Source organism: Schistocerca gregaria, chromosome 1, assembly GCF_023897955.1.
Source record: "Schistocerca gregaria isolate iqSchGreg1 chromosome 1, iqSchGreg1.2, whole genome shotgun sequence".
In the NCBI taxonomy this organism is placed as follows: domain Eukaryota; kingdom Metazoa; phylum Arthropoda; class Insecta; order Orthoptera; family Acrididae; genus Schistocerca; species Schistocerca gregaria.
Window position 1 is genome coordinate 847,060,372 of NC_064920.1, and position 26,067 is coordinate 847,086,438.

The 26,067-nt window shown below is 45.5% G+C and overlaps 1 protein-coding gene across 1 annotated transcript in view; it reads right to left on the reverse strand.

Moving 5' to 3' along the window:
* Positions 1-26,067, reverse strand: part of LOC126272636 (uncharacterized) — a 354,968-nt gene that overhangs the window by 87,584 nt on the left and 241,317 nt on the right. Inside the window, exon 2 of the mRNA XM_049975613.1 lies at positions 15,858-16,019. Within this exon, the coding sequence (XP_049831570.1) occupies positions 15,858-16,019 (162 nt within the window). The remainder of the gene's footprint in view (positions 1-15,857; positions 16,020-26,067) is intronic.

Here is a 26,067-nt window from a genome sequence, read left to right on the forward strand (position 1 = left end):
AGGTTAATGTAAGTGAAAGATAAGCCATTGCAAAAGTGAAATGTCGCTGTATTAATAACCGCTCTAACCACCAGAATGTTGAATGTAAGCATACAAACGTGCATGCTTTGTGTTGTACAGGTGTCGGATGTTAGTTTGTGGGATGGAGTTCCATGCCTGTTGCACTTGGTCGGTCAGTACAGGGACGGTTAATGCCGCTGGAGTTGTCGATCGATGATGCCCCAGATATGCTCGACTGAGACAGTTTTGGTGATCGAGCAAACCAAGACAACACGCTGACACTCTGTAGAACATGTTGAGTTACAAAAGCGGTCTGTTGGAAAACACCCCCTGGAATGGTCTTTAATAAATGGCAGCAACAAATCGTTTCATCAGATTGATGCACAAATATGCAGTCAGGGTGCGTGGGATAACCAAGAGAGTGGTCATGCAGTCATATGAAATCGCTCACCAGATCATAACTCCAGGTGTAGGTCCATTGCGTCTAGCACGCAGACAGGTTGGTTGCAGGCCCTCAGTTGTCCTTCATCTAACCAACACACGGCCATCACTGACACTGAGGCAGAGCCTGCTTTCCTGTCCACAATGTGCTTTCGCTTGACACCACTGAACTCCCAAATGACTGTGATTTGGGGATGGTGTAATGCATGCTATAGGTCGTCTGTCTCGGTGCCGTCCTTGAGGTAAGCGATTTGTAACAGTTCCTTGTGTCTCTTTGGACCCAACTGCTGCTTAAATCGCTGCCGCAGACGCAATACAATGTCCCAGGGTTATAAGCCGAACATAATGGTCTTACTTCTGCCCGTCCGGAGCTCGGTTTTCTTGCGACCTTTCGTTCATGTGACCACCGCTACCAGCAACTATGTACAGTAACTACATTCCTGCCAAGTCTTTCTGCAGTATCGTAGAAAGAACTTCCGGCTTCTTGTAGCCCTCTTACAGGACCTCGCTCAAAATCATTGAGCTACTGATAACGGCGTCTTTGTTTGTTTAAAAGCCAATTCACCGCGTGCAGTCTCAAAAGTAATTAACGCTCACGACCGATACAGCGTGAATTTAAATCAAACCTGATTTGCATCCTGATACTGGCGCTCCTAACATTGTGGCTTCCAACTACCAAAAGCCAGCCGCAGTGGCCGAGCGATTCTAAATGGTTCAAATGGCTCTGAGCACTATGGGACTTAACATCTGTGGTCATCAGTCCCCTAGAACTGAGAACTACTTAAACCTAACTAACCTAAGGATATCACACACATCCATGCCCGAGGCAGGATTAGAACCTGCGACCGTAGTAGTCGCGCGGTTCCGGACTGAGCGCCTTAACCGCGAGACCACCGTGGCCGGCCGAGCGGTTCTAGGCGCTACAGTCTGGAACCGAGCGACCGCTACGGTCGCAGGTTCGAATCCTGCCTCGGGCATGGATGTGTGTGATGTCCTTAGGTTAGTTAGGTTTATGTAGTTCTAAGTTCTAGGGGACTGACGACCTCAGAAATTAAGTCCCACAGTGCTCAGAGCCAACTACCAAAAATCCCACCCCGATCTTGCAGGCTAAGAGGTTTCCTCTGAAACAGGACTAGCGACTGTAACTGGCTAAGTGACGGTGTCAGACATAGACAGCACATGGAACCTGTTTATCAGACTAACCGCGGAGGCCTCACCTTCGGCCCCCCGGCAAGTCTTTCGCCGACCGCCACGCCCCGAGGCGACCTTTATTTAATACCCGAGCAGTAACTGGGCTGGCCACCGGTGCGGACCGACCGGCGGACTTGTGGGTTGTGCTGGGCATCCGTTGGATCCTCATGGCTGGTAAACAACAGTGATGCCCATCCAATGCATCCTCAAGTTGTGTAACCGAAGGCACACAGCCTGGAGCTGGTGCGAGGTGACAGCGACTCGACTCGCATCCGCACACAGCAATCACAGTGGAAAACTACTCTACACAGACAAACAAACGACTATCGACACTTGCTGTGGAACTCTACTGTAGATGCTGACGAAGACGCAAGAACTGTGTCTAGATTAACATGCAGAGATTCAAAACCTAACTACCAAAACACAGAGATGAAACTACGCAATTCTCTCCTGGTTAGTAACTCGTAAAATATCACAAAATCGGTTCTTACCTTGTTGCTGCTTGTGCCTCAGCCGGCTGGTGCTGTGACTGAGAAAAAGCAATAACGGAAATAAAAGAAAGGTTCAGGAGTGGGGTTAAAATTCAGGGTGAAACGATGCCAATTATAAGATTCGCTGATACATTTCTGTCCCCGGCGATTGTGAGGAAGAAATGCGGGACGCTTTTTAATGGATTGAACAGTCTAATGATTGAACGCTATGGACTGGGAATACACCGAGGAAAGACGAAACTATTGAGCAGTAGCTGAAATTGGATTAGCTAGAATTTAATATAAAAATTGAGGACAGCGAAGTACACGAAGTGAAGTAAATCTGCTACTTTGGAAGTAAATAACACATGATAGAAGAAGCAAGGAGGACATGAAAAGCAGACTAGCAAGGCAGAGAGGACACTTTTGGCCATCGACCTTAATTTGAGGAAGAAATTGATGAAACTGTACATTTGGAGCACAATGCATGGAAGGGGATCGTGGACAGTGGGAAAACTGGAAAAGAAGAGAATCGGAGTCTTTGAGATGTGGTGCTATAGAAGTATGTTTAAAATTAGTTGCACTGATAAGAGAAGGAATGAGGAGGTTTTCCACAGAATCCGCGAATACAGGAGCATGAGGAGAATACTGACAAGAAGAGGAAGAAGAAGGGATAGGACGGTAGGATGTGTGTACTTGAGGTAGCTCCAGAAGGTAAGAACTATAGTGGAAGACAGAGGTTCTAACATGTCCAAAAAATAATTGAAAACGTTGGATGCAAGTGGCACTCTGAGATGAAGAAGTGAAATAGGAGAGGCATTCGTGGCGGGCCGCAACAAACCAGTAGAAGACTGACGATTTATAAAATATGACGCAATTGAGCCTTCAGCCGCTACTGTAGTCTCTGATCTGCTCTAGCGAGCGCCCGAGTTCCCGGTTCGATTCCCGGCGGGGTCAGGGATTTTCTCTGCCTCTTGATGCCTGGGTGTTGTGTGCTGTCCTTAGGTTGGTTATGTTTAAGTAGTTCTAAGTTCTAGGGGACTGGTGACCATAGATGTTAAGTCCCATAGTGCTCAGAGCCATTTGAACCATTTTTGCTCTAGCCCGAACTTCCAATTTCGCCCCCCCACCTCCCCCGTTCCTCTTTAGTGTACACTCCAGTATCTGGCGTTACTTTATGTTGGTAGCGCAGTCTTATAAAAACAAATGTATTGGATTCTTCCATCCTACGGCAGTCTTCAACATTCCATATTCGTTACGAGTTCGTGTTGTTGTCAGCTGCTGATCAGTACAGTCGACTCACCCATTTCACCGCAGTATTATCTTTTCCAGTAAGACATGCTTCTGTGAATTTGGAGAGGAGGAGAGAAGTAATGGCGGAATTGAAATCCTGAGGGGGGTTATGAGTTTTACCTGGATACCCCAGTCTGTAAGAATACCGCTGGGTAATGGAAAAATATGTCACGCTACATTGATCTGTTTAGTGATTTTTTCCTCTACGATTTAAGTGGTACTGGAAGCTGATTGAATCTAAATCTCTTTCTTAGCAATAGTACGAGAATGACGTCATTAAAACCAATTGCAAATGCGAAATACTGCACCGTAATTGGCTTCTAACGTGGGAGTGTAGAGTCTCATGTCTCGTCGGGATCAAACTCATTAGAGACAGAGAACGCACACCCCATGGACAAGAACCAAGAGAAGATACTGACCACCCTGACATTCGCTTGAATTATGGAAAACATGGTAAACGTTTCCAGCAGTTGCTGGACAGGGACTATGTGCGTCTCACTGCTCCTGAATATAGTCCAGTATTTTTAAAACTACACCGATGGGAAAAAATCACAACACCAAACAGAAACGAAAGTTGGTAGGCGTGTTTCTACATCTGGAAGATGATATCTACTCAGATTTCGCACCATTCGCATAAGAGTTGCGCTAGTAGCGCCACTGTAAGAATACGAATCAGGTTTTCTTTAAATGTACTCTGTAACGTTCGTGAACTTTAGTTACCTTTCAGACTGGATGTGGTCAGCTGATGTTAGTCAAGAATGCCTTTAAGGTGACGAGGACGCCGCTACCAGCACCCCACTGAGTTTGAACGACGTCGTGCAATAGGGCTAAAGAAGCTGGGTGTTCCCTCTGCAATAATGCAGAAGGACTTGGCAGGAATGTAGCCAATGTAGATGATTGCTGGCAGCGGTGATAACGGGAATGTACGATCGCAAGAAAACCGGGCTCCGGACGGCCACGTGGCACTACCGGCAGTGAAGACAACTGTGTTCGGCATATGGCCCTGGCACATTGCACTGAGTCTGCAGCAGCACTTTGAGCATCAGTGGGAATCACAGTGACACAAAGAACTGTTACCAATCGGTTACTTCAAGGACATCTCCGAGCCAGACGCCCTGTAGCAGGCAGGCATTCCACTGACCCCAAACCAACCCCGTTTGCAACTTCAGGGGTGTCAAGCGAGAGCTAGTTGGAGGACAGGGTGGAGGTATGTTGTATTTTCCGACCAAAGCTGGTGCTGCCTCGGTGCCAAAGAAGCCGTGATTTGTTTAGGAGGCCAGTTGGAGGCCTGCAGTCAACTTGCCTGCGTTCTAGACACTCTGCTCCTGCGCCTGGAGTTATGGTCTGGTGTGCGATTTCTGTAGACAGTTGGAGCACTCACGTGCTTATCCCACGTACCCTGACTCCAAATATGTACGTCAGTCTGGTGATTCGACCTGTTGTGCTGCCATTCATGAACAGCACTCCAGGGGCTGTTTTCAACAGGATAACGCTGGCCCACAGACCGTTTTGTAACGCAACATGCTCCACAGAGTGTCGACATGCTTTCTTGCCCTGTTGATCACTAGATCTGTCTCCAATCGATCACATAAGGGACATCATCGGACGACTCCAGCGTCATCCACAACCAGCGTCAATCGTCCCTGTCCTGACGGACCAAGTGGAATAGTAATGGAACTTCTTGTCACAAAATGACATCCGGCACCTGTACAACACCGTGCATGCACGTTTGGATCTGAATTTCACATTCTGATGGTTACGCCGGTTAATAATGTACCATAATTTCAAATTTTCAATGGCTTATACTCGCGCTTACACTGATTGTTACCTAGGCAAAAGTATTCCCAAAATTTCGTTTTTCTACATTAATTAATTTTTGGTGTTGTGATTTGTTTTCCATCAGTACCTATAGCCAGATTTTCTAAGTTTCTAAAGAAGCTCGCGAATTTGAAATTACCTTATCAACATCGGTAAACCGTAACTTCCAATGATTTATGACTCTCCTTGTCATTTCCGACCTTCATCTTGCACCACACAATTCATTCTTACATATTATAATGTCTGAAATTGGCTCGAAATCTCACAGACTGAGTCAGCGAATCGGTGAATGTGTCGAATACAACTAACAATTTCATTTGGTACACACAACGTTATGAAGGCTCTTGATATGGTCTGGTGATACATGGGATTCCTCCACTCTCAACTCTATTTACAGATGTTAAGAAAACTATCACATATTACTATAGGAAACGGTATTGGTCAAAGCTAGAATTTCCTATAATTATACATTCCGAAACCAGTACCTATTGGGATATAGGTTGTTTCAGTTAGGATGTTTCAGGCAGGATTCATAAGAGAAGGTATAGTAAGTTCCCATAGTACGAACTTGTCGGCAGAAGCAAATCCTCGAGCAATCCACGGAGGTGAGACATCAGGATCGCCTCAATAACAATGAATGGACAGGAATTGTCGGAGACACACCCATAGAGGCATACACTTCACCGATAAGATGAAAGACACTTCATGTGTATCACGTCGAATTACTAGCGCTATTGAAGAAAGTTACCCTTGCAGATTCCATTTTCTACGGATCGTGCAGCGGTACCTCATCACAACGTTTCACAGACGATGGACTGGTCAAAAACGTCCAGTAGCTTTGTCTCCCTGTTCAACAGACCTGAATCCGTCGGATTTCTGGCTATGGGGACATTTAAAGGCATTGATGTAAGCCCAACGTATCGCCCTTCTTCAGACGTTGTAAGAGCTTGTGACCAATACATCTGAAGCAATTGGAATGGAGTCAGTTCTATTGGAAAGAGCAGTGAATCCATACACAGAAAGGACTAAACGATGTCAGGATGAGTGGTAACCAGACGTAGCACTGCTTACTGTACATGCTCTTATGTAACAGAAAAATTGATATGAGTAGGCAGATCGCTCCATATCTCGAAAGGTTTCGGTTACCGGATATATCATAATAGGAACTTTTCTTTTAATTTTGAACAATACTATTTTCTGGAGGAATATGTGACACATTTTTGCAACACACAGGTTGTATATAGTAGTGACCAGGCATGGCTTCGCATGGATAGCGGTAATAAATTACACACACAAAGCTTCTTCGTGAATCACTATATCAATTAGTGATACTAGTATCAAAACCCCTACTGCAGCGCCTGAGATTTTCCTTCATATACAGACAGAAAAATGTGGCAGGGGACTTTAATTCAACATAACTCAGCAAAATTGCACACATATTTACAAGTTATATACACAGATCTTACTGGCTATTCAATCTACCTATCAGTAACATAGTCCCTCTGAGTAGAAGCTAAGCAACAAAATGTCTACAGCAGAATTCGAGCACTGGCCGCTTTGGCCGAGCGGCTCTAGGCGCTTCAGTCCGGAACCGCGCTGCTGCTACGGTCGCAGGTTGGAATCCTGCCTCGGGCATGGATGGTGTGGTGTCCTTAGGTTACTTACGTTTAAGTAGTTGTAAGTCTAGGGGACTGATGACCTTAGACGTTAAGTCCCATAATGCTTAGAGCCATTTGAACCAAGAATTCGAGAAAGACGTGAAAATTCGCTTCAAAACAGGTCCCAAAGGGCGTGGTTACAACCGCAATGTTCTTTAAGTGACACCAACACTTTACTGGTATCTCACCAAAAAACAAAAGGTGTACATTGACTTCGAGTCACTTAATGTCAAAGACTTGACCGTTGTGAGTCAATGTTTTAAGTGCTGCGACTATGATCACTCCATCAAAACATGTAGAAACAAACAGGCTATATGCGGCAGATTGGCCAAGCCGATCACAAAATGTCCGAAAGCATGGCCGTGGAACCCATAGCATATATTCCATGTAGATGCAGCAGAAGAGAATGTAATAACTCAAAACCAAGAGAGCGGCAGACATAGACAATTACTAGTCAGGCTCATTGACAGTGTTGATTATGATGATTAATCAATACACAGTAATAAACATTGGGAATGATAATGCACTACTGGTCATTAAAATTGCTATACCACGAAGATGACGTGCTACAGAAGCAAAATTTAACCAACAGGAAGAAGATGCTGTGATATGCAAATGATTAGCTTTTCAGAGCATTCACACAAGGTTGGCGCCGGTGGCGACACCTACAACTTGCTGACATGAGGAAAGTTTCCAACCGATTTCTCATACACAAACAGCAGTTGACCGGCGTTGCCTGGTGAAACGTTGTTGTGATGCCTCGTGTAAGGAGGAGAAATGCGTACCATCACGTCGGTACTTTGAGAAAGGTCGGATTGTAGCCTATCGCGATTGCGGTTTATCGTATCACGACACTTCTGCATGCGTTGGTCGAGAGTCAATAACTGTTAGCAGAATATGGAATCGGTTGGTTCAGGAGGGTAATACGGAACGCCGTGCTGGATCCCAACGGCCTCGTATCACTAGCAGTCGAGATGACAGGCATCTTATCCGCAAGGCTGTAACGGATCGTGCAGCCACGTCTGATCACAGAGTCAACAGATGGGGACGTTTGCAAGACAACAAACCATCTGCACGAACAGCTCGACAACGTTTGCAGCAACATGGACTGCTCAGCTCGGAGACCGTGGCTGCGGTTATCCTTGACGCTGCATCACAGACAGGAGCGCCTGCGATGGCGTACTCAACGACGAACCTGGGTGCACGAATGGCAAAATGTCATTTTTTCGGATGAATCCAGGTTCTGTTTACAGCATCATGATGGTCGCAACCGTGTTTGGCGACATCGCGGTGAACGCACATTGGAAGCGTGCATTCGTCATCGCCATACTGGAGTATCACCCGGGGTGATGGCATGGGGTGCCATTGGTTATACGTCTCGGTGAACTCCTGTTCGCAATGACGGCACTTTGAACAGAGGACGTTACATTTCAGATGTGTTACGACCCGTGGCTCTACCCTTCATTCGATCCTTGCGAAACCCTACATTTCAGCAGGACAATGCACGACCGCATGTTGCAGGTCCTGTACGAGCGTTTCTGGATACAGAAAATGTTCGACTGCTGCCTTGGCCAGCACATTCTCCATATCTCTCACCAATTGAAAACGTCTGGTCAATGGTGGCCGAACAACTGGCTCGTCACAATACGCCAGTCACTACTCTTGATGAACTGTGGTATCGTGTTGAAGCTGCATGGGCAGCTGAACCTGTACACGCCATTCAAGCTCTGTTTGACTCAATACCCAGGCGTGTCAAGGCCGTTATTACGGCCAGAGGTGGTTGTTCTGGGTACTGATTTCTCAGGATCTATGCACCCAAATTGCGTTAAAATATAATCACATATCAGTTCTAGTATAATATATTTGTCCAATGAATACCCATTTATCATCTGCATTTCTTCTTCGTGTAGCAATTTTAATGGCCAGTAGTGTATATACGACACTACTACAAGAAAGCACAAATCTCCCTCCTCTAGAAGCAGAATCTTCCGCTGTGCCATCTCATGGTACGGACAACTGAACCTACTAACGAGCAGCACATACAATTACGACCATATACCCGCACAATTTCACTGAACAACACTAGGGGAGAGTTACACAAATACTCGTACAGTGGAGTATCCTGACAACATGACCTTAAATGGAGCGATACATAACGCGGTAGCAAAACTAATAAACAAACAAATGTTCTACAGGATTAACTTTCAAACCTCGTTAATCCAAAGAATAGAGGAATTAGAGAACGAGTTAATAAATCAATCACAACACTTAGATACCGGCGAAAACCGGACCGCCGTATCAACAACAACCATAACCGGTAATCAGGACAGCAAGGTAGCAGTTTCCATATTAAATAAACATATAAATATTGTCAAAATAACCGAATTATGTAATGAACACTTGGTAACAACTCAACTTTCATATCAAGGAGATACATGGGTAATTGCTTCGCTATATGCCCAATAGAGTCATTCCAAAGCGCCCTATGCAAATTATATAAAACTAATAGCCGAATACGCACAAGATAAGGACATAAACGCCAGATCCACACAGTGGAATTCCAACACAACAGGCGACAGAGGACGCATAATAAACGACATCAGACAGAAAAGTGACTAAACGTAGTTAACGTAGAAGGAAACATACCAACACACAGTGGACTTGAGGGATCAGAAGCCAATATAGATCACACTCGTAAATAACGCTGCCAGAGAACACATAATGGACAAGAACACATTACTGTTAGTGACAACAACGACGCTATCACTTTCAGACTAGTAAGAAAAAACAACACAAACAATACAGTACACACCCGACACTTACTATTCCATGAAGCTGACTGGGAGAGACTGAGAGGAATAGTACAAGACGGAATCCTTGAAACCATCGACGAAAGCATTGACTTACATGCTTACCGATCTCGTCAGAAAAGCACAAAACACATCCACACCAAAAACACAGAACACAAAATTCATACAAATACCATGGACAAATAAACTGACTAGACTAAAGCAAGAAGCCCGAAGAGAGAGACGATTATACCAACGGTCGAAAGCAGAGAGAGATAGACAAAGAAGACCAGTACAAAAACGGATTATTCAAAGCACGTAAACAACATGTGGACATACATATGGCATCTCAAATATAGACAAACATATGGTGGGATTCAAAATAAATAAGTATTGAAAAAATAAATAGCCCACTTTTCGGGGAACGCTAACAAAGGATGTCGGCGCGATGACAAAGGGATGGAGACAAACAGAACAGTTCCTGTTGCTCAGGCTCCTACCTGATGACTTCGCCGTCAGTGACACACACCAACAAGCAACACTGAATGATGAATTGAACGCACCATACAACACTGTCACAGTCACCTGTACTGTTGCGCAACAAGAAGTGGCGATAGCGATCTCAGAGCACAAAAAAAAAAGAAAGCACCTGAACCAGACGCAATTCATTCAGAAGTATTAAAACATAACAGATCACCCCATTCCTTACAACTCTGCCAATCGACGGTCTACGGCTGGGTTGCGTGCCTACAGTTCGGAAGGCCTCCAAGGCAGTCGTAACAATGAAGGCAGCTGACAAAGAAGCGTTTTCTTAGACCTTCGGGAGCTTTCGGCACACCCTTCAGTGGAATCACTTAGTGTGAGGCTCGAAATCTACCAAATAGACATTACTGTAAGATATAAAGCGGCTACATTCTGGCTTAAGTTTGGAAGGCACGACCGGGTTCGACAGATCACTGGAACGCCAACTGACACGAAACGCCAATTGACAAATTGGAGGATGGATACCTGGCAAGGTGAGTGGAATACAAGTGATTAAGGCCGCGGGCTACATCAGTTTTTTCCGATGTATGGGAGAGACTAAAACTCAAACATATAGATCCCAGCTGCGGTATGGTCCACTTCTTAATAGGACACGGCTCTTATCCTGCGCACTTAAACCGCGTGAGTCTGAGGCAGACGCCAACATGCACATGTGCGGAAGAAGGCTCTCCAGACCACATTATATTTTCCTACGGGCGATGTACCAACATCAGACACACAATACACTTAAACCTCAACAATATCGAAGATACCATAAACGTAATGCTCAGAGACGAAGACCATTGATGATATATCCAAAGCGACCTATAGAATGTCCGAGTCAGACAACGAACCTGCATGCAAAGACAGGAAGGAACCCACAGGGTGGAAAACAGCACTGATTCCGACATGGAATCAGGTATTGACATTGATCCCGACACGACCGTAAATGAAAATGAAGAAATACCCTAAATAAGCAACACAACAGCCTAAAAAATTGAGGTTAACGTTTAATTATTAGGAAATCTAGAGTAGACGTTAGATTTAGGTGAAGAGCTGTGATTGGCGGTCGGTGGCTCGATGGACAATTCCAAGACACTCACCATCATACGCACTAGGTGAAGGGATATTCTTCCACTATCATCTTTCCTATCTTCTGTTTTTATTCTTCCTAAATATATGGTTATGGTTTAGAACTCGAGTTCCCATTTTTTAAAATTTCATACATTTTTTTATCTATCCACCTTAAATGTGAGAATCTTGTTTATTTTAGAAAAAAAATTTCTGAATTTATAATGTCTTAAAGTTACAATATGTCATATCCTCTTCTCTGTCTTCATAAATTCCTATCTTCCATACATAAATTGCTAATTTTAAGATTTTAGTTTCTTAATTACTTTTAAGTTTATAAGTATTTAAGGATGCAATATTATTAATTCTTATTAAAATAAGAAATAACAAATAAGTATCACATTCTGTAAATGTACAATTTTATATTGTGAAAGTATGACCTGTCTTAGTAACAAGATGGCTGGTCATTTGTAAATGGCAGCAAATAAATAAATAAATATCAGTAAAACCGTATCAAAATGTTTACAGTTAATTCCTGAAATTATCCAGATTAAACAGACAGGGAAACGCGACCGAGTGCTTAATTTATGATATGTAATGATACATATACACTCCTGGAAATGGAAAAAAGAACACATTGACACCGGTGTGTCAGACCCACCATACTTGCTCCGGACACTGCGAGAGGGCTGTACAAGCAATGATCACACGCACGGCACAGCGGACACACCAGGAACCGCGGTGTTGGCCGTCGAATGGCGCTAGCTGCGCAGCATTTGTGCACCGCCGCCGTCAGTGTCAGCCAGTTTGCCGTGGCATACGGAGCTCCATCGCAATCTTTAACACTGGTAGCATGCCGCGACAGCGTGGACGTGAACCGTATGTGCAGTTGACGGACTTTGAGCGAGGGCGTATAGTGGGCATGCGGGAGGCCGGGTGGACGTACCGCCGAATTGCTCAACACGTGGGGCGTGAGGTCTCCACAGTACATCGATGCTGTCGCCAGTGGTCGGCGGAAGGTGCACATGCCCGTCGACCTGGGACCGGACGGCAGCGATGCACGGATGCACGCCAAGACCGTAGGATCCTACGCAGTGCCGTAGGGGACCGCACCGCCACTTCCCAGCAAATTAGGGACACTGTTGCTCCTGGGGTATCAGCGAGGACCATTCGCAACCGTCTCCATGAAGCTGGGCTACGGTCCCGCACACCGTTAGGCCGTCTTCCGCTCACGCCCCAACATCGTGCAGCCCGCCTCCAGTGGTGTCGCGACAGGCGTGAATGGAGGGACGAATGGAGACGTGTCGTCTTCAGCGATGAGAGTCGCTTCTGCCTTGGTGCCAGTGATGGTCGTATGCGTGTTTGGCGCCGTGCAGGTGAGCGCCACAATCAGGACTGCATACGACCGAGGCACACAGGGCCAACACCCGGCATCATGGTGTGGGGAGCGATCTCCTACACTGGCCGTACACCTCTGGTGATCGTCGAGGGGACACTGAATAGTGCACGGTACATCCAAACCGTCATCGAACCCATCGTTCTACCATTCCTAGACCGGCAAGGGAACTTGCTGTTCCAACAGGACAATGCACGTCCGCATATATCCCGTGCCACCCAACGTGTCGTCTCACGCAGTCTGCACGTCCAGGACGAACGCTGGTCCAACTGAGGCGCCAGGTGGAAATGGCATGGCAAGCCGTTCCACAGGACTACATCCAGCATCTCTACGATCGTCTCCATGGGAGAATAGCAGCCTGCATTGTTGCGAAAGGTGGATATACACTGTACTAGTGCCGACATGTGCATGCTCTGTTGCCTGTGTCTATGTGCCTGTGGTTCTGTCAGTGTGATCATGTGATGTATCTGACCCCAGGAATGTGTCAATAAAGTGTCCCCTTCCTGGGACAATGAATTCACGGTGTTCTTATTTCAATTTCCAGGAGTGTACTTTGCCAGACAGAAAAAAGTGAAGCACCCAGGCGATATCGTCGGATGTTAACGTGACTTCGCACAAGTACGAACCATCCATTAGGAAATGTTTAGAGACGTACCTATCTGTAACAGGTACAAAGGCCGTCAGAGTGCATTAGGGTTGTTCGTGTTTTGTTCTTTAAACTATACCTAATAGGATACACAAGGGACGCGAACAATGGAAGATGTTGAATGATGACAGATGCCATGTACTCATACGAAACAGTGGTTTGAAAGAGACCTCGTTGTGGGTCTCTGGCTGGTTGAATCGTGTAATATCCAAATTTGTGAGGCATTCGGATGTGCCACTGACCAGATATTGGACTTTGTCGGACTGTAAGGGCAGTTATATTCGACGCCATGGTTGCAGTCGTCTTTTCTGACCACCACAATGGAGGATCATCATATTTCGCAGCAAGAACATCGTAACTTCTTCACATGTACGCCTCTCATTCCACAACAAGTACTGGACTCCTGGTAACATTTTGCATCAGCCTGCACCTTTGCTCGGGGTCTAGAAGCAGCTTGATAGAGTATTCCCGTTTCTTTCGTAGGCTGCTACTGACGCCACAACATAAACTGCTGCATTTGGAATAGTGCTGAGACGGAACTGCTGATGAATGACGTCGCATGTATCATTGCTCTGCACTACCCTGAGTGACCTTCATCAGTGAGTCTGGCGACGAGCTGGAGGGAGATCTCATTCTTCAGATGTTTTCGAGATGCACTGCGGTCTTACCCCTGGCGACATGATGTGGTGTGCCATCGCGTATGACATCAAGTCACGGCTGGTAGTATTGAGGAACTCTGACGGACCAACGGTATGTATTGGACATGCTGCGTCCTCACCAACTATCTCTCATGCGACAACGCATACTGATAAACCAGAACATTATGACTATCGACCCACTGTCGACACAAACGCGTCCAAGCGATAGTAGCGTCACCTGGCGAGGAACGACTGCTAGTCTGACACACGCACGGTGCACGTAGTATCCGTGGGCGTGCTGTCCGTGTGTAGAACGTGGAAGATGCGCGATCTGTCTGAGTTTGACCAAGTGCAGATTGTAGTGGTCCGGAGGCTCGGCACGAGCATTTCGGAAATTACATGACTTGTCGAGTGTTCAAGGACTGCTGTGGTGAGTTTCTTCAACGCGTGGCGAAACCAAGGTGAAACCACGTCCAGACGTGATGGACTTGGGTGGCAACCCCTCATTACAGATGTCGGACGTCTTATGCTGGGCAGACAGGTGAAACAGGACAGGCGGCGAAATGTAGCGGAACTAACATCAGATTTTAGTGCTGGGCAGTGTACAAGTGTGTCTGAATACACAGTGCACCGAATACTCCTAACGACGGGCCTCTGCGGCCCACTACCCGTGAATGTGCCAATGTTAACACCATGACGTCGGCAACTACGACTGAAATGAGCATGTGACTATCGGCGCTGGACGTGGCGCATTGTCAGAGCGTTTGGTGATCTGCCGAACCGCGATACCTTCTTCATCCTGCCGATGGGAGGGCGCGATTTCGTCGTCTTCCAGGGGATCAGCTCCTTGACACCTGTACTGCGAGACGGAAACAGGCTGGCGGGGGCTCAGGTTTGCTCTGGGGAACTTTAACGTGGGCATCCATGGGTCCATCAGAGATCGTGCAAGACAACATGACGCCCAAGGGGTATTTTACATCGGTTGCAGACCACTTACACCCCTTCATGATGATCGTGTTTCCCGACAGCAGAAGCATTTTTCAACAAGATAGTGCGCCATGTCACAAGGCCATGAGTGTGATGGAGTGGTTCAAGGAACACAGTGGCGAGTTCCAATTGATGTGCTGGCCCCCCAACTCGCCAGATCTGAAACCGATCGAACACATCTAGGATGTGATTGAACGTGTCTTCAGAGCTCGGGATTAGGTGACTTGTGTGTGCACATGTGGTGCCAGATCCCTCCAGCGGTCTACCAAAGCCTAACTACTTCCATGTCACGACACGTTGCCGTTGTTATCCGTACCAAAGATGGACATACCGGCTATTAGGTAGGTGATCATAATGTTCTGACTGATCAGTGTAGTGGTGCCACTTTTTAACAGGACAATGCTGTTCACAAATAGCACATGCCTCTATGAACTGTCTACGTAATGTTGGGTTACTTCTACGGCCAGCAAACATCTATTCCCGACAGGACATGTGTAGGACTGTCTTGGGCAGCAACTCTGTTCCAGAGTTAGTATCCAGGATAATATAACCAGTTACAACAGTTGTGGGCCACCATGCTTCAGCCCAAACACAACGGTTTTATGAAATCCTTCCCAACATAATCAGCACATTCATCTAGGTCGGAGAGGGTGCAACGTCATGGTGATGAATGGGCCCATACTGCCAATTTCTTTATAGATTTGACTCGATTTTGTAATAACTAAAATAACATCACATACTCTCCCACCCAACCCGTAAGGTTTCATTTCGTTTCCTCCTTCCCTTTTGGGTGCTTCACTTTTTTTGTCAGGCAGTGTAGCTTCTAGTGTTGCTCAGATAAATAAATTCAGTGGTGTGAGAACGTAATCTTGCAGTCGGCTACTTTCGGGATGGTACTGAGGGCTGGTGGAGGGTTCATGTTGCGCCGGGTGCTCACCTCTCTGGACAATCTTGCGGCAGATGGTGGGCTGGATCTTGCCCAGGTGCTCCAGCGGCGGCTTCATGCTGCAGTTCACCTCGCCCAGGGTGTACGGGTCGAATGGGTCACCGCACCGGGGGTCGTACTGCGAGTTGCACTGGTAGCACACAACCGAGAACCCTGCAACAACCAACAACAGCGATGAATGGCAGATTCCATCAGACCAGACGGTTACGGTAGCTACAGGTTCAATTTAAGTTAATTTTCATTTAATAGTGGAGCATGGTGGACTGCTCCCAACACCCATGCACCACTGCGAGCCTGGCACTAGCGGGTCGCACTGTGTTGCCAGTTCCTCTGTGCAAAACAGTGCCTGACAGTTTTCTAGTAGCAGACTTTTCATGGTGCGAAAATTTATGCCATTTCAGTAAAAAATACAAGTCTGGCCACAGTTAAAATCAAGAAAAAAAATTTTGACCTCCTTAGAGACTTTATAAAGATATATGCAGTATGTGAATACCAGAATTTTAAATGATTTTTGTAGGAAACAGAGTCTTTATTGTTATGAATTACATGTAATCCAAATTACAAAAGAACTCCGTTTTCTGGGAATTATGTATACAGATGCCCGGACTGATGTCGTTTCATGCAATCCGCAATGTTATATCTGGCCTTCAAAAATCACTCGTGAGATTTTCATGTTCTCTCAGTCACTATGCGCAAACTACTAGACCTACAGAAAAAAATGAACAGGACCTTTTTGTAGGAAATTTAATGTAGTTAAATTTCGTACCGGAGTACATTTTCACTAGTTGCCGTAGTTTCAGAGATATTAAAGAAAAACGTACAAAAATGACCATCAAACGCACCCCAATTACCATAATCAGCCCCCATCGATCAGGATTTCTAGTATGTTATGCAAGGCACCCCCTACAAAAACTTGCGATAGAAAAAATTGTTTCCCACATTTTAGTTTTCATTGACTGGTCTTATTACACAATGGGCTTAATCGAGCACTTGCAAATTATAAAATTAGCGTTTATGAAAATTGCAAATTTTGCCTAACAGTTTTGAGAATTTTATCAGTATCAAATAAACAAGTGCATTGTTATATTCGTCAGGCCTTCTGATACGAAACTACTGTGCTTGTAAGGGTTACATTTGGATTGAAATGTTAATATAATTAGTTTTAGCATAAATTTTTGTACAGTGGTAGGAATGAGTACCACGAATAACATACTAAAAATCGTGACGGAAGAGGGATGAATGTGGGTGAGGAAGTGGTTCTGAAGGTCATTTCTGTGCGTTTTTCTTGAATAATTCAAAAAATGTGGCCTCCAGCGACAACGTTTCCCAGAACAAAATTGAAAGACATTAAATTTCCTATAAAAGGCCTTGTTCATTTTTCCTGTAGGACTAATAGTTTGCGCGTAGTGAGCCACAGAATATGAAAATGTCGCGCTTGTTTTTGAAGGTCAGGTATAATAGTGCAGGTTGCATAAGGCGACATCGGTAAGGGAAGCTAAATCACCATGTATATGCAGTCTGGTTTATAAAAATAGTGTAAGATATTTCTGCATGAGGTACGCCTGGTCAAAACCAGAAGAATGTTTCCTAAAACCGTATGTTTGGAAACCAATACCTGATGAGATATGGCCGCTTTACTTGTGGCCAGTAGTGTATAGTATTCGGTAGTGTAGGCTGCCTTACTGACGTTGTTCATTGCACATATCTGAATCTTTGTAATTCACAGGACACTGATGATGGCAGACTGTGATATATACACGACGAGGCACCACGCCAGTTTCTACACATCGTGCGATAGCAACTCGCCGCAGCGGTTCCTGAATTGAAAGACTGCAGGCGTTACAGGAGCGTGTGACCAACCACATGAAATAACCCGGAAGCAGCGAGTTGTATTTGAAAGACTGCGTGATATACCGTGAAGAAGGGCTTAAGGATGTGTCTGGATACATGGAAACCACATGCAGCATTGCGTGTAGTGTCTACTTCTAAGTAACAGACAGATGGGAATCAGACGACGGATTGGCTCCTATTCAACAGGTATCAGTTCCTGGACGTACCATTCTAGGAAACTTTTTCCAATTTTGACTAATATTGTCTGCAGTAAGATTATGTGACGCATTTTTTATACGCCTTGTACGTATACAGTGAGGCTACAAAAGTCGTGGGACAGCGATATGCACATACATAAATGGCGGAAGTATCGTGTGCACAAGGCATAAAAGGGCAGTCCATTGGCGGACTTGGCCTCTGTACTCAGGTGAATCACGTGAAAAGGTTTCTGACGTGATTATGGCTGCACGAGGGAAAAATTCAACATTCCGAGATCCACAGTGTCAAGAGTATGTCGAGTATACCATATTTCGGGAATTAGCTCTCATCATGACAATGCGGTGGCTGACGGCCTTTACTTAACGACCGAGAGCAAAGGATTTTGCATGGAGTTATCAGGGCTTACAGACAAGCAATACTGCGTCAAAACTCAATGTGAGACGTACGACGAACGTATTCGATAGGACGGTGCGGTGAAATCTGGCATCAGTGGGCAATGGCAACAGACTACCGACGCGAATGCTTTTGCTACACGATATCACCTGCAGAGCTTCTCCTGAGATCGTGACCAAATCCGTTGGGTTCTAGGAGACTGGAAAACTGTGACCTAGTCAGATGAGTTCCGGTTTTAGTTGGTAAGAGGTGATGGTAGAGTTTGAGTGTGGCATAGATCTCACGAAACCATGGACATACAAAACACTGTGCAAGCTGGTGGTAGCTCCTTAATGGTGTGGGCTGTGTTCATGGAATGGACTGGGTCCTCTGTATGCACGGCTACTGGGAGACAATTTGCAGCTATTCATGGACCTCATGTTCCACAGAGCGATGGAATTTTTATGGATGACAATACGCGACATCACTAGACGGCGATTGTTCGTGAGTGGTTTGAAGAACTCTCTGGACAATTCGAGGAGGAGGCGGAGGAGATTAGTGTTTAACGTCCCGTCGACAAAGAGGTCATTAGAGACGGAGCGCAAGCTCGGATTAGGGAAGTATAGGGAAGGAAATCGGCAGTGCCCTTCCAAGGGAACCATCCCAGCATGTGCCTGAAACGATTTAGGGAAATCACGGAAAACGCGAGTTTGAACCGTCGTCCTCTCGAATGCGAGTATAGTGTGTTAACCACTGCGCTATCCCACTCGGTGGACAATTCGAGCGAATGATTTAGCCAGCCAGATCGTCCGCCATGAATCCAGTCGAACATTTTTGGGACGTAATCGAAGGGTCACTTTGTGCACAAAATCCTGCTTCGGCAACATTTTGAGAATTATGGGCAGCTATAGAAGCTGCACGACTCAATATGTCTCCAGGGGACTTCCAGCAATTTGTTCAGTTCATGCCACGTTGAGTTACAGCGCTAAGTCGGGCAAAAGGAAATCCGACACTATATTAGGAGGTATACCATGGCCGGCCAGTGTGGCCGAGCGTTTCTAGGCGCTTCAGTCTGGAACAGCGCGACCGCTACGGTCGCAGGTTCGATTCCTGCTTCGGGCAAGGATGTGTGTGATGTCCTTAGGGTAATTAGGTTTAAGTAGTTGTAAGTTCTAGGGGACTGATGACCTCAAATGTTAAGTCCCATCGTGCTCAGAGCCATTTTGAAGGTATACCATGACTAATGTCACCTCGCTGTACAGTAGAGAACAGCCCTGGCGTTGCAAGTGTCCCTACTACGACTCGGCTGGCAGATTTTTTCTGGTGTTTCTGCAGATATTTTCAATTCCGTTTTTGCAGCGTGAAGCTGTATTCAGCGCAAACAAATACTGGCCATTAGGTGTTTCGTGCGAGTACAGTGTCAACGGAAAGTTTCCGTTTGCTTTCTGTTACAAACTATGTGATTTTGGAAGTGTAATTTTACATACCCACTTGATAGAGCGGTCCACAATTAGAGAGGCTTTAGTTTTGTCAATATGTATTAATAAGGACAGCGAAACACGAGGAATAATCAACGCTCCAGCAGCGACTGAGCTGCGCTGCTGCATGGCACTAGCTGTCAAAGCGGGCCAGGACGGCACCAGGTTTCCCGTTTCTACCGCAAAACAAACAGACGCTTTCTGATGACACTGCGTTTAGCATGAAATACGCATGTATGATGAGTACTACTCGTCTGGACTGACACCTGCTACACATTCGAAAAGCTATATTGAAAATATCTGCCGCAACGCCAGTGACTCTTAGAAAGACTCTTAAGAGGGACACCTTCTACATATATAGGGTGAACCAGAAGTCCACCGACAAACTTTAAGAAGTAGGAGTAGTATAGCTCATAACTCATAACTATGAGCACTTCTACAGGTTCGCTCTTGCGACACACATCTCTTCTACCGCAAGCTTTTTGCGTTTCATATTATGAGAGGCGGTAATATGGGCCAGAAGAAGAAAAAACGTCCTGTAAACATCGACCCTAAAATACATACCTTAACAGTTATGAGCATTTGTTCAGTGTTTTACGACAGCAAAAATGAACAAGCGGAAATTGTTCTTAAGATGTGCGTCATAGAGCTTACGTTTACTGGACTTTTTTTTTCTTGTTTTGGTTCATACTACCACCTCTCAAAAAATGAAAACCAAAGGGCATTCAATAGAAGAGATATGTCTCACAGTGGCGAAAATGAATGACAGTTCATAGCTGTTAACGTGTGCATTTTAAAGCCCTCTTCACTAGACTTTTTTCCTCAGAAATTTTCGTTGAAGTTCTTGCTCAACCTATATATGTTGTACCAAACGAGGGAATATTTCAAAAATTTCCACACAGACCACCACTTTATGATGTGAGCGAAAATCGGACAGAAAAGACAGCAAGTAAAATTACATCTCAGCATTTTTCGTAATGAATTGTTTTTAGATCCAGAAAGCAGGGTAAATTATAAATATATTTCATTACATACAACTGTGATGTTTTACATCAATAAAACGAACGCGTTTCGCGACAAAAAATGCATACCTTATAGTAACTGCACAGACATTTAAAATCCCTTCAGTAATTATAAAGCAACTACAGACACTATGGACACACATGTGCTGAATTATGGAGAGCAAGCGCAATATGTTACGATGGTAACGAAAGATCTATTGTCGAGCAAAGTATATTGAGAATCAACGGAAGAAGTATGTTAGTGAGTTTAATAGTTTGCGAGATACGAGGTTATAGATTTCTTTCTTCTGGGACGGTAAATGCCACCCGTGTCATGGATGTTGTGATGACTCCGCCTCTAATTAATTTCATAATTTTCACTTGATGTTTGCAGAAATTAGAGACTTTAAATTGATGTTTTTCTATCACTATTGAAAGTAGAGCACTTTGTTCGCTGATAGCAAACAATACTTAGGATACATGGATACCTCGGATCTCAGGTTTCAGGTGCCAGCTAACTTAAATAAGCCTATAGCTCCACTAATTCCTGGTAAATGCACCACAGACCCAGATCCGCCATATACTCATATCTAAGTTACAGAAACGGAGCGAGGTGGTGTAGTGGTTAAGACGCTGGACTAACATTCTGAAAGAGATGGGATCGAATTCACGTCCGGCCATCCATATTTGGGTTTTCTGTGACTTCCCCAAACCGATTAAGGCAAATGCTGGGACGGTTTATTTGAAAGGGACAAGTACAATTTACTTCACTGTATTGTCAAATCAGAACTCGTGTTGTGTCTCTAATGATTTGGTGGTCCACGAGACGTTTAATCCTAATGTTATTTTCTGCCTAATTTATAGATTATGCATCTCTTAAAATTCCAGTTTTAGCCGCAAAGAATAGTGCCGCATTCAGTGCTAAGGGTGTTTTATAATTCTGCATTAATATTATAGCAATCGGCATAACACTGTCGATTTAAAGTCACTATCATCGTTAAATACGAACCATTCACCGGAAACATCGATGACGTTCAGTTATTCAGTGAATGTGGGTAGATTATGTCGTAGACCCATCTCAAGAATCTTTACAAGATTTTTATATACATTCTAAAAGTCAAGTTCTCACAAGAGCTGATAGTATCTAACCGCTTATAATTTGTTGCCCGGTATAAATGGATACAGTATTCTTATGTCGTAAGCTTCACCGCCGGATTCTGTGTACAAGTAACATATTATCGCCTACCAACCATCGTCATCTGAAATGATGTGGTGTACGTGTGTCAACTGTGTGTCTCTGTTTTCGATCCTCCTAATAGCAGAGCAGAGAATGGACATACTACATTGTGCCAAAATCAGACTCAAGTCTGTTATGCATTTATTTAATAGGTTGAACGCGTCAGAAGAGGCGATGTATAGAATGATTACAACCCTGTGTTGCCATCGTCAAAGTGATTTGTGTATTAATACGCCCAGTTCGCAATATTTCCCGTCAATGTCGTTTCTGTAGCTTTCTTAAACAGACATTTTCATGTCGTTTCACTGCATTTATTGGACACGTGAAGCCTGTTAGCTGTCACCTAAAACACGCTGCGGAACTTTTGCAATTCTAAATTTTACATAATGTTGCATTTCATATATTTCAAACTGTTAAAATGTGTATGAAATGGTTCAAATGGCTCTGATCACTATGGGAGTTGACATCTGGGGTCTCCTAGAACTTAGAACCACTTAAACCTAACTAACCTAAGGACATCACACACATCCATGGCCGAGGTAGGATTCGAACCTGCGACCGTAGCAGTCGCACGGTTCCGGACTGCGCGCTTAGAACCGCTCGGCCACTCCGGCCGGCTTGAGAGGCTCCGTCCGTGCCGCAGCCGCAGTGGTCCACAACCCCAAGACGACTACCTCAGTCCACTTCACCCCTCCGCCGCCCCATACCGAACCACTCTTTCAGGGTTATTGTGCGGTTCCCCCCACCCCCCAGAGTACGTCTCACACCAGACGGGTGTAACCCTTATGTTTGCGTGGTAGAGTAATGGTGTCGTTCATGGAGAACGTGTTTGCGCAGCAATCGCCGACATAGTGTAGCTGAGGCGGAATAAGGGGAACCAGCCCGCATTCGCCGAGGCAGATGGAAAACTACCTGAAAACCATCCACAGACTGGCCAGCTTAGCCAGCTTACTGGACCTCGACAAAAGTCCTCCGGGCGGATTCGTGCCGGGGACCAGGCGCTCCTTCCCAACCCGGAAAGCTGTGCGTTAGACTGGGGTTTGAGTTGGGCGAATACCTGGAGAAATTTACCTGAATCATGTGTAGTGCCGCCAGTGAAGTACTGAGGTGATGGTGTTGCTGAATTAGGATGTTTTTCATGGTTAGCAAGTAGTCCCCTAATATGTAAGAATATGAACGCATATTTCAGGATTGTGTCCTTCTTACCTTCGGCCAACAGCCTTCATGAACTGACATAGCACATCTTGTAAACATGGCTAGCATCCCCGCAGGATGGCATTGGGAAGCTATCTGCTTCTATACAACAACAAATGCAAGAGTATACATTCGTGGCTGTGGGGTCACATTTAATATTCAGTGATTCAAACTAAGGTTTATCTTGTCACGGAGGTCCCATGTGAGCTGTAATTACCGTACGGCAGCGAAACATCGTGCATATGCTAATGCGGAACCGATTTACGCTGGAAAAAATTAGTTCCTGTTTTGCCACCAGGTGCTAATCTGACGCAGTGCAGCATCTCGCTGACATCTCTTATTCTCATAGTGAACTAACTGCGTAAGTGGACTCGCATTCGGGAGGACGACGGTTCAATCCCGCGTCCGGCCATCCTGATTTAGGTTTTCCGTGATTTCCCTAAATCGCTGCCGGCCGGGGTGGCCGAGCGGTCCTAGGCGCTACAGTCTGGAACCGAGCGACCGTTACGGTCGCAGGTTCGAATCCTGCCTCGGGCATGGATGTGTGTGATGTCAATTTGACTCTGAGCACTATGGGACTTAACTGCTGAGGTCATCAGTCCCCTACAACTTAGAACTACTTAAACATGACTAACACAAGGACATCACACACATCCATGCCAGAGGCAGGATTCGAACCTGCGACCGTAGCGGTAGCGCGGTTCCACACTGTATACTGAACCGCTCTGCCACTCTGGCCGGCTGAGTGATGTCCTTAGGTTAGTTAGGTTTAAGTAGTTCTAAGTTCTAGAGGACTGATGACCTCAGAAGTTAAGTCCCATAGTGCTAAGAGCCATTTGAACCATTTGAATCTAAATCGCTCCAGGCAAATGCGGGGATGGTTCCTTTGAAACGGCACGGCCGACTTCCTTCCCCGTCCTTCCTTAATCCGATGAGACCGATGACCTCGCTGTTTGGTCTCTTCCCCCAAACAATCCAATCCAACTGCGTAAGTGAGAGTTAATAATAAAATCACCAACATGCCTTTGTCACTTGTTTGACCTTCTCTGCCCATGTCCCGATCCTAGTCCATTATATATGGACACATTTCTGTACGATACATCTTTCTCGCATTGACAGTGCCAGATTTGCAATAGGTGGCGAGAATTGGAACAAATTTTTTTCCCTCGTAAATAGGTTCTGCGTTAACGGATTAGAATATCTACCAAGTTTCGATGCCATACGATAATTGCAGTCTACTCTGGACCTCTGTGAATAGGTGAATTTCAGTATAACCATCCTGTACTAATTATGATGTCATCATAAACGAATAGATGAACGTTTAATAATTTAATACCCATTAAATTACGAACTTATCCACGAAGTTTGATAGAGGCAGGACTGATACTTCATAGCGCAACACTTTCAGTCTTCGTCAGTGTCATTTGCTACAATTAGCCGCCTCATAATATTATTTAAAAACTTGTCCTGTAACTTCTGTAAGAGGTGGTGCACTGTTTTTTTATTATTTTTTCCGACTGTCGTAAACGAACGCTGATTAGCTACAGAACAGAGGGAGAGAACTGGTGAGGAATGAGGCGCTAGACGCATTGGAGGCAACGAGGGCTCTCGAGGCGCGCTGACAGCTGCGTAATGCGGCTTGCATCGAGGGGGCGTTAGGCGCTCCACTTGAGTGGCGCGCTGTTTGGTAAGGGCCGCAGCGAATAAACAGCCGCCGTGGCACACGGAACAGGCGAAGCACGGGCTGCCAGTGCGGGTGGCTGCTGCTGGAGAGGATCGGCATCCCCCCCCCCCCCCCCCCTCTCGCGTAGCGCTCCAAATTTCCGGCGTGAAGCGCAGCGCCGGCGGCGGCTCTGCTCATCAGGAAGGCGTGCTGCCTGTAGCTCCATCACCTGCCACTATCGCACAGCCACTTCCAACGAGGACAGAGCGCCCCTTCTTCTCTACTCGCCAACGCCGCCTCTGTGCCGCGTATTCCTAGGACGCTTCACATGCAACACAGGTATTCAGCTGTTCCTGCAGCCTGTGAAACATTATGTGCGGTCTCTGTTTTATTAATCAACGGAGATGGCGCAAGCCTATTAGTCGCCGGGGTGTGAACATTTCTTTCGTACTCCCAGCAGAAGTTGAAGTTTCGTTGATTAGCTAACCCAGTTATACTAAGAGGACTATTGTTTTTTAAACTTCCCGTTGGTCGCGAAATGTAAACCACAATTAAAGTCAAAAATGTTTTATTTGCAACATTTAACTACTACTTGCAGCTACTTCCACTCTTAGTCGCCACTCCAATTTAGACATTTTTCGTAGCGTAGCACAAACTTTCTAATACCCTCGTCATAGAAGGAAGAATGTATGAGGACTATACATTGCAAAATGGAAACAACAGTGAAGATCTGGTGATGCTTTGCACAGATGTGTTGGGCAGTGTTTGTACTCATAGCATGCCTGATGATCGCGTCATGTCGCTCTTTTCAGTTCTGAGCAGACAGCGAGCACATAAAGATACCTTGAACAATAGTGTCTCCCGCCAAGTACCTGTGCCACGAGGTTTTGCCTGAGTTCATGCAACCCCACATAACGTACCTGTCATACATTTCTGTCTTAATGACAATTTTCGGCCGGACACTGCAGGGGCAATGAAGACCTCCCTGCTGCATTTTCTATGGGAAGTGTTTGATCGTCCACCTTACAGTCCAGACTCGGCACCGTCTCATGTTAGTGTCTACTCACATGGAATGCAGGCTATGAATACAACATTTTGGCACAGACAACGAACTGCAGACAAGCGTGGAGAAGTGGTGAAAAACACAGAGGAAGCTACCTTTTATGACGAAGGTATTTGAAAGTAATTACAACGCTACAACAAATGT